The 17,882-nt window shown below is 32.3% G+C and overlaps 2 protein-coding genes across 2 annotated transcripts; both read left to right on the plus strand.

Moving 5' to 3' along the window:
- Positions 1-7,370: 7,370 nt before the first annotated feature.
- On the plus strand, positions 7,371-9,203 carry LOC140972284 (CASP-like protein PIMP1). Its single transcript, XM_073434734.1, has 3 exons — positions 7,371-7,576; positions 7,612-7,744; positions 8,757-9,203. The coding sequence occupies exons 1-3, from the start codon at positions 7,425-7,427 to the stop codon at positions 8,982-8,984; spliced, it is 513 nt and encodes a 170-aa protein (XP_073290835.1). The 5' UTR covers positions 7,371-7,424; the 3' UTR covers positions 8,985-9,203.
- A 3,707-nt stretch (positions 9,204-12,910) lies between these two features.
- Positions 12,911-14,064, plus strand: LOC140972285 (CASP-like protein PIMP1). The gene is made up of 3 exons (XM_073434735.1): positions 12,911-13,199; positions 13,311-13,443; positions 13,608-14,064. Exons 1-3 carry the CDS (start codon positions 13,051-13,053, stop codon positions 13,818-13,820), a joined length of 495 nt encoding a protein of 164 aa, XP_073290836.1. The 5' UTR covers positions 12,911-13,050; the 3' UTR covers positions 13,821-14,064.
- Positions 14,065-17,882: the final 3,818 nt, after the last annotated feature.

A 17,882-nucleotide genomic window follows, 5' to 3' on the forward strand; every position in this document is an offset into this window, starting at 1 on the left:
AATTATTTTTGAAAGACTATATTTGGAGCTTCAACCATAGATTGAAGGGCTAATAACTTTATTTTAGTGCATGTTTTGTATCAAAAAGTAATTATTTTCGAAATAAACCGAATTGATGGAGTAATGGAAAGTCCGATGTATATTATCCACCGAATCAACAAGTGATACGCTGACTGGAGATTCCAAGAATTACGTTCAATGGGACAACTTAATCGCACTGATTTGGTGGAACACTGTGGGGGTTATATCTAGCTCATTCTTATTATGAAACATTGAATGTAGAGGATAAGCATACGACTTTAAATGATTATGATGAAAAACAATATAGAATCACCTATGTGAGAGAGAAGTGAGACCACTTCAAAGGAATTGCAAGGTTCAATTCTAGACCCTCTTGTTGAACCAGAAATATGTTCATGGCCAAAACGAATACAATCATGAGAACTGAATAGTATCAAGAAGAGACCTGTGTGAAGTATATCTTAATTCACACAAACGGCTGTACAGTTCAAAGAAATCATGTCTACTGTTAATAAGTGAATTATTATGCTTTCACAAGGGAATGTTCAAAGAGTAATACCTACTTATCTTATGAAAGATTCAACTGTTGAAATTTATCACGAAAATCGTCGAATATCTTTCAATTTCCATTCATGTGGGGGATTGTTGGACTTAGAGCATTTTGGACTATTGGGCTTGTTCATTTTGAATGGAATATTAGACAAGCAAGGTCTTGATAATTAGATAATAAGTGGGGATGTCCCACATAAGAAAATAATAATAGTATTATTGAGCTTATATTGAGTTAGACTTTGTGAAGGTGTAAGAATGATTGGTCAATAAGCCCTCTCTTGTGCACGTGGGCGCAGGAGGGTGCAAATCATGAGTCCGATTTGCACTGAAAAAGGCTAGGCTTGTGTGCAAGCATACGAGCGCGACCTGGGTGCATCGAGAATGTCGGACCGATCAAGGCAAAATGGCCCCACCAAGGTTCACATGGTTTTTTGCTATTTTTCGAAAATTCAATTTGGGATGACCTTCTATCTGCAGCTGGATTGACTGTCGGAGCCGACCAACCTTTGGCCTTTCGGATGACCAATCAGTGACTGTCCATATGGAACCCGAGTGCCTATGTATAGAGACAACCTCAAGTCCTTTATCATCACACAACACTCTCCTATATTTTTGTTTATCTCTCTGCTTTGTTTCGTCTGATGCTCTTATGCTCTACCTCGTAATAAAGTTTAGGTATTTTTCAGTTCGCCGTAGTAGTGCTTCGTGCTAGGTTACATCTATTTGTTCCGTTGTATCCTGAGAAACATAGGTCCAAGTTCATCCTACAAGCATATACCGGAGGGGACAAATTTGTTTTAAAGACATTGTACTTCGTACAAGCCTCGATTTAGTTTATTTTAAGCTTTGCTTTACTGTACTCTTTTCACCATATTGCTCACTGGTTTTTTACAAAAGTTTTCTGTATTTTATCGTTGGATATATTGTGCAACACGATCTAGATTGATGGATTTAGCTAGTCAGAGTGAAACGAGGTGCCGATCGTGTGAGGTTCGAGGCCGAAGAGAGCGGGGGTGATCAATATCGAAACAGGATACATGTGATCCTTTGGACTCTTCCTTTGGATACTGTGCATATGAAGAAAAACTACTCTCTCGCTGTGTGTGTGGGGAAGAGAGTCATCTAAGAGCTTTTCAATATACTAGCTACTTGGCATACACGGTGCGTGTATACGGTTTTTTTTATAATTATCGAGGGACTAAAGTGAAATTCGTCAAATTATCGAGGGACTAAAGTGCTATTTGAATAGTTTTAATTTAAAAAAAAATAAAAAAATGTTTTTCGAAAATAAAAAAATAAAAAAATATATAATTGTGATATAAAATAATGTCAAAATTGTGAAATAAAAAAACAGACCAATTTTTTTGTCTCTATTAGAGAGATTCTTAATAGATAGTAATAGATAAAACAAACTGCTCCAATGAGATTCATGCGTTAAATTTAGCTTTTATTTTTTTTTAAAAAAAATTGTTTTTTTTTAAAAAAATATTTAGCTTTTTATTTAATCTATGCAAAAGGGTATAGTTTTTTTTTTTTTTTTTTGGGGTAATATGGTGATATAATTATTTACTTCTATTATAGAGCAGACACATGGGGATAATCATTCTTTATTCGAAATTCCAAACAAGTTGAGTTGAGATATTAATATTTAAAACAATTTTAATGGTTGTTTTACTTGAACTAATTAGATTTAATGATGTTCATGGTCCCATCCACGTTGATGCTACAAATTTGAAGTTCCCCCAAATTGAATATTGTGCGTTTATTTCTCCAGAGTTTCATTCTTTTACAGCGTCACATCATGAAATATTAAGTGCATCTCTTTCTTTCTAAAACCCAGGTGTCATTTGATAAGGTATTAAAACTTCGGCAAAAACGTATTTGAGAAGGTTTCACGGGTCGTATTTTGTGAGTCGAATATTTTATTTGAGTTATCCATGAAAGATAATTACTTTTTATGCTAAAATTATTATTTTTTATGGTGAATATCGGTAGAATTGATCCGTTTCATACATAAAGATTCGTGAGACCGTCTTACAAAAGTCCTACTCTAAAACTTGAATTTTGTTATCGATAATTTATTAATGGTTAATTATATCGTACAATGAAAGTATTATCCCCACAAAAAATCAATTCTATGCTAGTAAAAACATATAATATTTTTTAATTATATTAATAGTGGTCGTTAGATCTATTTCAAAGATGATACGCGTAAGTTTTATCAAGCTATACTTGTAGGTGAGCGAAACATGTTTGAAAAATGTAAGAAAATATAATTCATAGATTAAGCTTGTGCTTGTATCGATTAAAACAACATTGAACAACAATTCAAAGGTGATTAAGGCATGAGATTTTTATGTTGTTTATAATTTAATGTATCTTTCAACGTGGATTATGATATAGGTTAAGGACAAAATTTNAAAAAAAAAAAAAAAAAAAAAAAAAAAAAAAAAAAAAACTCACGTTTGATTTGATATTACTAAAACTAAAGTAAAAATTAAAAAATATTTTTTTTTAATCACTTGAAAACTTGTACAGTTTGAAGCTTGCCGCACAAATAAACTCACTTGAATCTCCCAACTCATGAAATTAAAAGGAGCCTGTATAATGTATCTCAACAAAAATATTTATGAATTAGTAATCGTTCTAAAATCTAAACAATTCTGTGAATTTTTTTTTCTTTCTATATCATCCCGAAATACGTAGTAGAAACCTTACATTTTCGACGATTTTTCTATCCAAAGTCTTTCTTGATTGAGGGTCGGAGAAAAAATCTCGATCACCCTTTTAAAATTAAAATCTTGGTAGACTGTTTCCACAAGACAAAAGGATGAAATCCATTTTCAAACTTTAATTTGATATTAATTAATAAATTAAACAAGCCATCCATGACATCAACGGATAAGCTAGAGCTAACTGGCGAAGACCGATGACTTCGTCACAAGGAATTTAGCAAATCCCTAATTTTCTTATATTGTTTTAAACACGTACATGATGTCTTGCCCTGATATTCCATTAGCATTTTATAGCAACTTGAGAAATCAAGAAAATAAATGGGAATAATTTGTTCACGAAACCTATGGGATATTTTCATATAACCTCTGCAAAAAAACTCATGTGAGACCGTCTCACGGGTCAATTTTGTGAATCAGATATTCTATATGGGTCATCCACGAAAAAAAATTACTTTTTATGTCAAACATATTAATTTTTATTGTAAATATGGACATGAGTGATCCGTCTCACGAATAAAGATCTGTGATACTGTCTTATGAAAGACCTACTCTATCCTCTATCATGCGCGACGGATCGGAGGATCATGATTTCACAATTTAAATAATATTTTTTTAAAAAAAATCAGACAATTAGCAAAATCATCTCAGCTTTATCAATCGAGACATGATCTTGACTCTTATAACGATGGAAATTAGATAATGTTTGTCTTTTACCAAAAACTATAGCTAACATTAATTTTGCAACTCAAATCTATCCAAGCACGAACAAATATCCATGTCCAAGCATATTTTTGGTTTTATCCTTTAAATTAAGTCTTAAACCAGCAAGTCTTTTTAATTTCTAATTATTTTTTCGGTTAGAATATTGACATGATTCCAAATATTAATAACATATCGATATCATGCCAACACTTTGAGAAAAAGAATAAAATTCAATTTTTTTGTAAAAAAAATACTTATTGGAATGAAATCAAATTTTACATTCATAAAATTAAAAACAAATTAAACTCAAAATATATCAACGTTCAAGATCATCATTGTAGTTTTTCCTAAATAAACTAATTAAGTCAACCATGACTTGATTTTATTATTTCTTTCATTAATTTTTTTAAAATCAATTTCTAATATTTTACTACACACGTTCCGTGTTTGTATAATTGATTTGTTGTAGATAATTTTTTTGGAGTTTATTTAATTTATATATAAAACAACGAACAATTATATTAAAAATATTTATAATTATTTTATTATATATTGCATTTATTATTTGGATAATGTGTGATTTTTTTTATAGAAAAATAACAATGTAACTATATTACATGCACATATTTGTAATTTATAAGATAATGTATGAATTTTGGTATAAAAATATTATAGCAATTAAATATATTTGTGATTTTTTTTTGTAAAATAAGGGTAGAATGGCTATTTATTTATTTTTTAGTTGGATAGGGTAATATCGTCCTTTGAAATATATATCTTATATAATTGTATAAATAGTATAGATATATTATATATTGACAATGACGTTATGGTTAACATAATAAAACGAGTTTCTTGTCCAGAATTTCAAAATTATTAGAGTTTATTATAATTTTGTCACATGATTAAGACTTTATTTTTATTTAATATATGATAACTTCCATCGATGAAAAAACTGGATTAAATGTTTGTTAACTTTTCAATGTATATATCAGATATGAATCCCGACTGTGGGGATCCGAACCAAATTCATATTTTTAATCACTATTAAGATCTAATATAGAAATTAAAAAAATGTGGGACATAAAATTTTTGTTTTTAAATTACATGAGTGCGCAACAATGAATTAAATCTTATTTCAGATATAAGATCCATATCCAGGTCTATGGTACAAGTCCTATACAAATATGATTCATAATGACTATTGTTCATTTACTACATGTCAAGTAATGGAACATATTCACTTCTAAGTCCGGATCTCCACGCTAATCTTGACTCTCTCTTATCCTCTTCCTGACCTTGATCATGTCCCACATGTTGTCATACACACATACAAACAAGACAACAGACGGATAACTTCGGTGAGATATAATCCCAATATAAATCATGTATACATGCAATTATATAAAACATGTACAAAAGCATATAACAGTTATCAATAACATGTATCAATTCTGAAAACATGAAAGGATATAACACAGTAAATCAACTCCTGACTCGTCATCTCAGACTCGACTCATCTCTAATCTAGGGATCCCAGTTTCTGGACATTAACACATATATCGAATCTCAGCGATAGGAATGAATCAACTCCTAAGCGACATCGATATAATTTACACGTCAAGTGCCTTGGCGAATCAGCCGAAGACTTGGCGAATCAGCCAACGACTAGGCGAATCAGCCTATGACTCCATACATCAATCAATAGCCCAAGTGTATCAATCTCATTCAATTGCAATTATCAATGTAATAAAGTAAAGTATGTGATTTAGGGAAACTCAAGTCAAATCTAACTCGAGTTGTGCAATCCAAGATCGACATTGATTTATACCTTTCTTTCTGTCAATCTGACTCTGTCGAAGTCTCGAACTCAAGCCTGTCAATACTCAATCTGGCAATGACAATATTGAGGAGTATAGTATCAATACACCACTCAAATCAATACCGGATATAATCAGAACTAAATCAAATTCTGGTTTCAACGGCATAATTGCACAATCTCACTATATCCAGCAATACAATTATCAACTGATATCAATCTCAACTCATAATCAATCACAATACAAATCTGATATCAAATCTCAATCAAATCCCTTCCGAAAATAATAACAATTTCATACGGTATCTGTTCTTCAATCCGGTTTCACTTATACGATATCTACTATGTCAAGAACACCATATATGAATCCTATCCGATTCTGGCAATTCCATAATTTCAATTCATATCGAAACATAGTAAAACTTACGTCTTGTCGAAGCATGTAACGAGAGGTTCACGAAAATATGCTCGGATCTAAATTCTGACGGACGGATGTGGTGCAAAATTCAAATTCCTAACATAAAAGGCGTAAGGATTTCCAACCCTTCCTTCGGTTCTTCTTTCTGCTAATTTTTGAAGGAACAAATCGAAATGATACATGGCACAACTCTTTGCACTGCACGTCTCGCGCATATGCGCAACCATCCCCGACGCATACCCATGTCAGCTACTCGCGCATATGCGCGCCTCCTCTCCGCGCATATGCCCGAGATATTCTGGACTCGGCACTTCTACAGTTCCCCCTCTCGCGCATATGCGCGCCCTGTCTCGCGCATATGCGCTAGATGTTCTGTCTCGCGGCTGCAGCTCCTGGACTCCTCGCGCATATGCGCGAGACCATACTGGCTCGGCATATGGCTTCCGCGCATATGCGCGCCACTCTTTGGCGCATGTGCGCGCAATGTTCTGGCCTCGACTTTGGATTTCTACCCAATTACTTTAATCCATGTCTAATTAAAGTGCTATAATCTCGGGCATTACACCGACCCTAATTACTTTTGGTCTCTAAACTACACCTTTTTTTGGCAAAAAATACGGCTATCCATATTATCATTTTTTATTAAAAAAACTGAATATAATAAAATTAAAAATAAGCTTTGAAGCCAAAAGAAATAAAAAAAATTAATATAAATTATGAACTTCTATGATTTAAAATGTTAAAGACGCTTGTTATTACTTACTATATCTCTTTTTTTTTTCTTCTTGATTGTTATAACTCTCTGCTAGGAGAACGATGACAAATTGCGCTTATGTCGTTGTACGATTTAAAATATTATAGTTATATTGTTATCACTAGTTATAATTTTTGATAATGTGACAAAAATCCTATGAAACTGTCAAATCACCTAATTTGAATATCAGCTTTCTCTAAATAATTCAAGGAAATAATACCGAAAATAAAACAAAAGTCAACTGTTATGTACGTATTAGTACAAACTTTAGTTACTTGGTTAGGTACGAAAGTTTCAAAGTCGTCGACTGATACACACAAACATAAGTCTATAAAAGGAGGCATAAAGTTATGGATATGATATATATAACACAGCACTTATAAATCAAATCATCGTATATATATAACTCGGAAGGCCGGAGAAATGACACCGCCACCATCGACAGCCGTTCCACCTGTGGTGGCGCTTGCGGCTCGGATGATCACTTTCATTTGCCTACTGGTTTCGGCTGTCGTCATGGTCACCAACAAGATCGACGCCGAGTCGATCAAGTTCAGTGACTTTTATGTTTACCGGTTAGNTTATTTATTTATTTTTGAAATATATGCAGTTACATGCTTGCTGCGGCTGTGATTGGAATAGCCTATACACTCCTACAGGCTGCACTCACATTGCTTCATGTGCTCACAGGAAACAAGATTGGGGGCGATGGCTTACGCACTGTTGACTTTTTTGGTGACAAGGTTCGAAATAAATACAATTTATTATAATCTTTTATATTTGTGTAGAAATTAATTAAAACTAATTTTGGTTAGATAAATTTTTATTAGAAAATATATATAATTTTTAATTAAAATTATAAATTATGCTTCTCATATGACCTTTTTGGTGACAAGATCGGAGATTCGTCTCACAAAATTGATTTGTGAGACCGTCCCATAGAAATTTTTGTATATATCCAAATATTTTTAACTAACTAGAGGTTTTTTTTCATAAGACGGTCTTACGGATATTTGTTCGTGAGACGGATCAATCCTATCCATATTGACAATAAAAATTAATATATTTAACATAAAAAATAATACTTTTCGTGGGTGACCCATATAGAATATTCGTTTCACAAAATTGACCTGTGAGACTGTCCCACATGAATTTTTGTGTTGTTACAATTGGTTCTCCATGTACCGTTTGCATGATTTTAATTTCTTTTGAAATAAATTTAAGGTTTTGAAATTAAGTATATGGAAACCAAATAAAATTATATCGATTGCAACTTAGCTATTTTTACCAAAACATAAGTAATTTTATTTTAATGTGGATTTTACACATGAAACATAATTTTTACCTCCAACCAATCTAATTTATATTTTAATTTAAGATAAACAATCTTAAAATATGTCTACCAATTATTTACAAATATTAATTATCTCTCATCAAATATATAGTGATAAATTTATTAATATATTAAATTTATTTATTTGGTCATCGTTACAAACTTCATATATTTCTCATAACAACACAGTTAAATTTATTATTTCAAGTATATTTTATATGAAAATAGTGACATCAATTCAACTATTGATATTATGTAAAAACCCTTCTTCATATAAATATTTATCGTACATGCACACAATACGTGCGACGTCCATAGACACGAAAGTTTCGATATAACTACGAATATATATAATACGACTGACCATTAAATTATTTGTCTAGCTATTTTGATTATATATAATTTGTTTGAGCTGCATGCAGGTAGTTTCCTACCTGTTGGCAACTGGTGCAGCCGCATGCTTTGGGTTCACCGTGGATTTGAAACGGCTTAACGATGCTTCAGAGAATGTCGCGGGAATTATTGGTAACACAGACACCGATAAATTCCTGAACAAGGCGAATGCGGCTGCTGCTGTTCTCTTCGTTGGATTCATATTTTCAGCACTATCATCAATTATTTCTTCATTGTCTCTACCAAAAAGATTCTGAGTACGTACAAGGGCAGAATATATAGTGATCTATTTGTTTTAATCTCCTTACAATATCACCTCATTTTGGTAATAGTTTCTTATATATAGTGTTACCCGAGTTTCAATAAGATTGAATTTTTTAGTTGGAAAAAATTAAAATTTTGTTCTTATATTTTGTTTCTTTGGATTTTTGATCTTCTATGTAATATAATTTCAGTATACATCTTGTATCTTTCAATTTTCGTTAATTTTTAGTCATTTTTAAGTTGGATTGCTGGTGCATTATTACACATGTCACTGTCGCATCAGTGTCACGTTGAAAAAATAAAATTGCAAAAAAATTTGATGTAGCGGATGATAAATTTGAAGTTTGACAATATAGATTATCAAAAAAGTAAAGAAATAAATAAACATGACCAAAATTAAAATTTTCTCTTTTTTAATTTGTAGTTTTTTTCCATAAAAATTCAAGATATGTTTTTTTTCCCCCTAAAATCAAATATTTGATATCTATATAAGCCATATATCGAGCAACGAGTACAAAGAACTCAATTTAGTGCACACGTTATATAATTTCGATAATGTCCCCATCCAAATTACGTAATTTATTATAATTTTTAATGGGATGCAGTTAATATTAATGTGAAGACCCAAAATAAATCAGCTTCGTATCAAGCCTATAATTTAAAATTTTGAACTCAATTCCAGCATAATTATAACCAGCACAATTCGTGAACAATTATTCCTTGATTCTAAATAATTAAGTGTTTTTTACCAAGCATTCACTCCTTTATATATAAATAATAGCTCATATTTATGTCACAAGTTTGAATAATATCCAGCCACAAACAACATATTTTTGAAAATTCCAAGAGCAACATCCAGCTGATTTGGGATGAGTTGTAACAGCACAATGAATGAGAAATAATGATATTTAAATGGAGTAAATAGTCATGAATGGAAAACCTTTCAGCTGGTTATTTAAAATTTATAAATAGTGGTTAAATGTAGAGTAAAATCACACAAAACAAAACACAAACATCCCAAATTTTGAGCATAAGGGGCCCCCTTATGCAACGTCTTAGATTTGACGATTGTCCTCACTATACCAAGATGAGTCTTTCCAACGTGCTTATGTCCTCACTGACATGCACCCTAGGAAACTTTCCAGGGGCTCACTCATCCTAAAATTACCTCAAGTCAAGCACACTTCTTGTATGATGACCTACCGAAAAGAAGATGCACCTTCTTGATATGAATATTACCTATCAAATCTTTTAAGTCCTCCTCAACTGCACAGTCTCATACCTGAACAGTTTTTGAATCCCTCTCCTTCCGGTATACCATCTGGGGAAGTTTCCTAGGATGCGTGTGAGTGAGGATATGAGCACGCTAGAAAGACTCATCTTGATATAGTGAAGACAATCGGCGAATCTGAGACGTTACACCTCAGCAGCAGAATTTTCGAACATTCTTTTGCCCAATTTCGAGTAGAAAATCCGCCCAAAGTTGATCAAGAAGCTGTCCAAGACTCGAGCCAAGTAGCACTTTTTTCTACGAGCCACGTTTCGACAACAAGAAGAATCCCTGTGAACATTCTAGCAAGCATTTTTCCACGTGTAATTGTTGCTTCAAGAATTGTAAGTAATATTATATATATGCTTTAAAATGATTATGTTATTGTTTTTGAAAATTTGATCGTACACTAGTCGATTCATGTCCTTTGATCCAGATATGTTTCCTTCCACATGATTTCTTAGCTATGTTATGAAATCTTGAAAAAATGCACTGTTAGGATTCGAATTAAAAGTAGTAAGGAAATTTCCAAAACGTGATAAGACAAGATAAGATAATACCCTGATGTGAGTTATAATAACCGATATATGGTATCATCCTTTTAGAAGAGTAATAATTAGAGACTGATCAGTATAACATGGATAAAAAGATGAATATAATGTTTTGTATAATTTTATGCTTCAATTATATTATGTTTTGATATCTTGTTTCGAATTTTATTTGTTTCATGTATTGACTAATATTGCGACATGCCACAATGCAAAAAAATTATATATATATTTCGATATTCTTGCATACGATTGGCTCTCACATGCTGAGTGTTTCTCCCAAACACTCATCTCTTACTTCCTTCCCAAGATAAGGATGAAGTTCAATTGGAAGAGCATGAACAACACATGTTTTGGAGTTGATGATCAAGTTTGAGACATGATGTTTAATTATCGGTTTTAGTTTTATTTTCCTTTAAGTTTTCTCTTTCGCATTTGTGTTTTGCACTATTAAAAACAGTTCTGATTTATGTAATAAACTGACTATTTGGTTATTTCATGTACGACATGACTTGTTATTTTGCGATTTTAAATTGTTAAACAACACCGATGATGCGTCTCGGTTTCATAGCGTGATAATTTACATGCATAATAAGTGATTTTGAAAATACAAGTATATAATTTATATTACATAATACTGCTATTATTATTCAATAAATAACACATCAAATATAATATAAATCAATATTATAAATACCATTATAATTATCTATATATTACTATATTAAAATTGAGGGATAATATAGACAAAATCGGTGTGTGTTATAACCAGTTGTTGTCAAACTGTCGAATTACCTTATCAATTTTCTAATTATAATATTACCTCTATTTTCTTTGATAATATAAATATTTGTATTATTCTATTCCATCTATTCCACAACAAATTAAAAAACTACTCATATTTCACGAACTAGCTTACTTGCCATCATTCTAAAATTTAAATAATTTCGGGAACTTTTTTTGTTAATATTTCATCCCAAGTGTATGGAGCCTTTAATTATGTTATGATCAAAGAATTTTCTTTCCAATGTTTTTCTTAATTGATAAAAAAAAGAAAAAATAAGGTCTTATATTGCGGCTAGGAACAAATAGGGGGGAGTCGTATTCATTGCGTAGATTATTCTCAGCGTAGATCCAATTATCGAAAGATTGGTTTTTTCTTTTATTCGAGTGGGGAGTTTACGGGAAACGATGATGTTGACTTTTCGCAGAGTCTTCCCACACTACATAGGATGAGATCCAATTTTCAAAATTGGAAATAATTAAGACATTAAGCTAACTTGTGTCGACCGATGACTTTATGAAAGGGAATTTCGTATTCTCCAAAACTTTGTATGTTTTTAGCTAACACGTAAAGTCTTCTATTGTTCGTTCCATTGACTTTTTTTTTTGGCAATTTGAAAGATTATGAGGAAATGTAGAGAAGAAAAAAATGGAATTTGATCACGAAATCTATGGGCAATCATTACTAATTACAGAACCATGATTATTGATTTTTTTAAAAAATATTTTTTTTTATCAATTATATATAATACATTGACAAAATAAAATAGAATTTTTTTGTCAAGTTCTTTGAAATTATTAGAATTCGTTATATATAATTTTTATCGAGCAATTTCACAAATAATTTAAATTTACGAATATGTCAGAAGAAAATTCGATGAATGGACTAAAAAATGTAATTGTACTCGAGTTATAATAGAGACAAAAATAAAATAGTGTTTTGGTGTAAATTTTAAAATCCCTAAAATACATCTATTTCATTTATAGCCCCTATATATTTTTTTTCTTTTACATGAAAATTAAACATGTAAAAAAAATCTTAAAAACTTATTAAAATCAGACATTTTAACAATTATCGATTTTTTTAACAAGAGTACTTATATATATAAAAAAAATCGAATGAAAATACACACAACGAGTGTACATATAAATCATTATGATTATTTTATTTAATTTAACAAAATATATAATTAATTTTGTAATATATATTTTTCAACTTTTAAAGAACTAATGAAACATATGAGGAAAACCAGAGTCAACTCCTACGTATGAATGCAAACTTCCCTTAAATTCTTGCTTAGAAGACGACAATATATCCAGTCCCATGTATTTTTGAATCCTGACTCCGTCCCTGAATATATGTATATATAAAAGGAGACATAAGTGCCAGATGTGTATCTATAATCTACACACAAATACTTATATATCATCTTATATTATATCACTTGGAGAGAAGAAATGGCACCGCCACCATCGAAAACCGTCCCACCGGTGGCGACACTCGCGGTTCGGGTGATCACCTTCGTTCTCGTACTCGTTTCGGTTATCATTATGGCCACCAACAAGATCGAAGGTGCGGCCAAATTCAGCGACTTCTATGCTTACCGGTTAGTGCGTGTTCCTGATCGATGNATCGACAATTATTTTTATAGAAATATTCTTTAACTATCTGCTGAATTATTGGAAATTAAATTTTTTTTTTTTTGAAATATGCGCAGTTACATGCTTGCTGCGGGTGTGATTGGAATGGCTTATACACTCCTACAGGCTGCATTCACAGTATTCTATGTGAGCACAGGAAATAAGATTGGGGGTGATGGCTTATCCGTTGTTGACTTTTTTGGTGACAAGGTTAGAATGAAACAGCAATCGTCGTATACAAAATTTATCTCCGATCTATTTATTTCAAATTTTACTCGTAGATGATGTTCTTAAAAGTATGATCAATATGAATATATGATAGCCCGATTTATTATTTGTCTAGCTATTTTGATTATAATTTGTCTGAGCTGCAGGTAGTTTCCTACCTATTGGCAACTGGTGCAGCCGCATGTTTCGGACTCACTGTAGATTTGAAACGCATCAATGACCAGGGAATCGTTGACTCAGATACTGATCGTTTCTTGAACAAGGCGAATGCAGCTGCTGCCCTTCTCTTCATTGGATTCATCTTTTCAGCAATGTCATCCATAATTTCTTGTTTGTCTCTACCAAAAAGATCAGGCTAACTCTTGTACAAAGGCAGAATGACAATTTTCTCGTTTTAACCATCTTGTAATATTGTCGTCCGGGTTCGCTGTCATTTTTCAGTATCATGTCATCACATTTTTCCTAGATAAGAATAAGTTGTATGCTATGAAAACAAGGTGGTGTCATATATAGTTCAGGCTAAACCAAGAAGGCTTCTTTTCAGTTCATGTATATTGTGTGGTTTGTGGCTGTAAAACAATTAAATTATTGGGTTTCAAAATACATCAAACTATGAGTTAAAATAATATCAGTCTTAGTGGTTGATCATATTTCAAGATGAAACCACTAGTTCTTAGGGATGGATCCAACGTAGGCCAAGGTTGGGCTGAATATATTTATATGGCTTGGATATCCAAGGCAAGGTTCCTTGCTTATCATGAAATCTGGTGTTGGCACTGAAATAGACCGATTACAATAACAAAATGGGAAGACCCGTAAGATGATTATAGCAAAACACACGATATAACATGTATATCTTTTTTTTTCCCCGGAAATGTCCACAAATCATGTGAGAATTGCATAAAGTCAAAAAGCAGGGTTGCACATTTATTACATAGCATAATTGAATTTCAAGTCATGTTCATACAATGAAAATGTGTGGAAGATTATTGCGTTCAAACGAGGAAGAACGCCTATGAAGTGTTGTATCGATTCACTTCCTTTATGATCTCATTCTCAACTATTTTTTTATTTTATAGTATTTGAGTGTTTAGTTCTATGATATTTGTAAGGTGTTTGTTCTCCTGTAGTAAAAGAGTGCGTGTTCTCTTAGGAAACATCGTGATCGGTTGTATACCATAAAATATTGTAGTGAAATTCTTTTCATCTTACCCGCGGTTTTACCCTGATAATTTTTAGGAGTTTTCCACGTATATCTCGGTGACTAATTTATTCTTTATTTTCATATTTATTATCTTAATTTGTCGCACATCAGACCAACATGAAAAATAGATTCTACACCAGAAAATATAATTTTTGTGTGGTCTCATCAATCTGAAGAGTAAAAACCATTACACATGGGGGTGGACTTTACCACAACCTCGTCCAATGGCTGCACATATGCAAGGAGATCTTTTTCGGATGTTGTATAGACAAATCCATTGTTTCTCGTTACTTCAAATTTGCATTTCACTACACAAATAGAAGCCAAAACCACAAGAAGATCAAGAATGATTCATAGCAAAACTTGTACAAGATAACCTAGACAAATCCTCTGTTCCTTGTGAGTTATTATTGATCCATGGTTTTATATGGCGCAATCGCCCTTGCTTATCGTTGTTAATGATTTTCCAACCTAAAAACCAGTATTCTACTAAATGAATTTATGTAGCCTTTAAGCATGAAGTGTGAGCAAAATACAATGATATGAACAAAATCAGATGAAAAAGATAAAGAATTGGCCGCATTTAGCGATTAAGTATGCTTACGCTTATAATATTTAAGACTTGATCTTCATGTTTCCCATGTTTTTTACTTTTTAAAAAAATTCCAAGAAAATAAAATATTTAATATAGCAAGGGCAAAATGTAAATTCAACCATTTAACTTAACAAGGGAAACAAAGAAATATATGGATTATAAAGAGGAACTAAACAAATAAAATCGTTTCGAAAAATATTTCACTCATATGAGAAAAGTATCGAATTTGAATATGTTTGAATATTTTGTGAGCCGAATTCATGCCCGAAATGCTAATTTTTTAAAATATAATATAATAATATATTATTGATATGAGGACTCGTGCTTTTAATTAATATTTAATTAATAAACAACAAATAGTAATTAGTGTAAACAGCGAAAACGAGTTTAAAATGTTCATTTGGGCTTGCAGAAATTTTGGCATGACCTCTCCGTAAATAGGACATTCCAAAAATTTCTGAAAACACAACAACAACAACAATATATGCTCGAAAATAACATCAAGTTCACAATCAAACAAACCAATATCCAAAACAACATAAAAACATCACAATACAGCTACGCAGGACATCTCCCTGACAAAAGTATCAAACTAATATAATATATATAAATATCTGGGAACTCTGACACAAACCGACTCAACTACTGGGTACCACTCACTGACGCTCCACCAAACGCGTCAAATCCCCTGGAATGACCTGTTATGCCATAAAAAACAACCACAACGTAAAAGAAAACATGGATCAGATCTCAGAACGACAAACCAGTAAAATTACGACGTATATAAAAGACATGTAATAATACCAAGTAAATGTAATGATATGCAATGCATGAATGGTAAAAATGGAATAACGGATACCAAACAGAGTCCAAACGATTGAACGAATAGCATCATCAACAAGAACAGTGGCCACCCNTATCAGAATTTAAATCCGGACACGGTACTGTGATCCTCTTGTCAACAGCTACAACTGGACGTAAGTTTTATTGATTTCTGGTATCATTTGAAAATATGATGTTGTAGGAATTTGATACAATTCATATATGATGTTCCTGACATGTTCGACATCGTAGAATCGAAGTCAGATCAGAAAACGGACTGATTCTGAAATTGTTATGATTTTCTGATTATATTGATTGGGAATCGAATAGATTTGGATTATGGACTGATTAGGAATTGTACCGGATATGGGTTATGGTTTGTAATTGATATCTATTGATAATATATTGACGGGGATATCGGGATTGTGCCGTTATGCCGTTGATTTGAATTAATTCATATTAATCAGATTCAGTGTTGAATTGAGCATGGAATATTGATATTATGATTCTCGATATGTCGTTTCAGATTTACAGAGACAGTCTTGAGGTCAGAACTTATATTGCTTCAGACCGAGACTACGGACGAAAGGTATAAGTCAATGTGGTATTGGGAGATCGACTCGAGTAGGACATACTTGAGTTTCCCTAAATCACATACTGATTGTTATTAGATGCCTTGATTTGAATTGATATGCTTGTTTCTATTGATTTATAGGAAGCATGTTATAGGCGAGTATTAGACGAGTAATCTTTTGACAGAAGTGCCGGATAGTGATGGAATCGTCATTGGCACATTGCACTCTGTTACAGGATAGTGTATTAGCGAAAGTGCTAAGGTCTGTGACGGATAGGTCAAGACACTGGATGTTTGGTTATATCGAAGTTGATTAGAATTGGAGTTTCTTCTATCACGGATATTCGATATGGAATGCCATCATCTGGAAACCGAGATCCCTAGACTAGGATTGAGTCTAGTCTGAGACGTGGAGTCACGAGTTTATTTATAGTTTTATATGGATTCATGTTTCAGATTTGACATTTATTTCTGATATTTACTTCATGCTTTTATATTGATTATATTATCGCATGTTCGTTGATTTATACTGGGATCATATTCTCACCGGAGTTATCCGGCTGTTGTCTTGTTTGTATGTGTACATGACAACAGGTGGGACATGATCAGGGTCGAGGAGATGAGGAGAGAGATCGTGATAGAGTGGAGACTTCGGACTTTCATGTATATAGGGTTTGGTACACCTTAGTTTGAGTTTGATGTTGGTTGTACAAGATTTGTACTATTATAATGATATGTATAATTAGATTGATTCCATTACGTTCCGCACTCTATTAAAAAAAAATTGTAGACCCATATTAATTACATTGATCCAATTATCCCAATGACGATTAAGAAGATGATTAGCGTCCGGGTCCCCACAACCCGTGTCAGGAATGCAACATCAAATCCCCGCTCGTCTATGCACGTAGCATCGGGAATGCGAGTAGCTAAGTCGTTCGTCCCTAGCCATCATCTGGAAATGTGGCTAATTATAACCCATTCGTCCCTCTGATGACTCAATATATGTATCAACAGAATCAACATAAATTGCCGTCAAAGGAGTCAAGGCTCAATATGTTATACTAATACAATTAATGCATGAATGCATCAGAATAAACATTCAATGCACATAATAACAAACAACATCCATTGAATATTCTTACACGCTAATATAAGCGTCATAATATTATAGGTTTGAGTGTACCTCAACTACAACTTACAATACCACAGTAATTTCTTAAGGA

The sequence above is a fragment of the Primulina huaijiensis genome, chromosome 3 (genome assembly GCF_012295235.1).
Source record: "Primulina huaijiensis isolate GDHJ02 chromosome 3, ASM1229523v2, whole genome shotgun sequence".
Classification (NCBI taxonomy): domain Eukaryota; kingdom Viridiplantae; phylum Streptophyta; class Magnoliopsida; order Lamiales; family Gesneriaceae; genus Primulina; species Primulina huaijiensis.

Excerpts from the sequence above, each read along its gene's own strand:
- LOC140972284 (XM_073434734.1), top strand. The coding sequence starts at position 7,425 with ATGACACCGCCACCATCGACAGCCGTTCCACCTGTGGTGGCGCTTGCG. Across the intron at positions 7,745-8,756 it reads TTGACTTTTTTGGTGACAAG|GTAGTTTCCTACCTGTTGGC; the intron begins GTTCGAAATAAA and ends AGCTGCATGCAG.
- LOC140972285 (XM_073434735.1), top strand. The coding sequence starts at position 13,051 with ATGGCACCGCCACCATCGAAAACCGTCCCACCGGTGGCGACACTCGCG. Across the intron at positions 13,200-13,310 it reads AGCGACTTCTATGCTTACCG|TTACATGCTTGCTGCGGGTG; the intron begins GTTAGTGCGTGT and ends AAATATGCGCAG. Across the intron at positions 13,444-13,607 it reads TTGACTTTTTTGGTGACAAG|GTAGTTTCCTACCTATTGGC; the intron begins GTTAGAATGAAA and ends TCTGAGCTGCAG.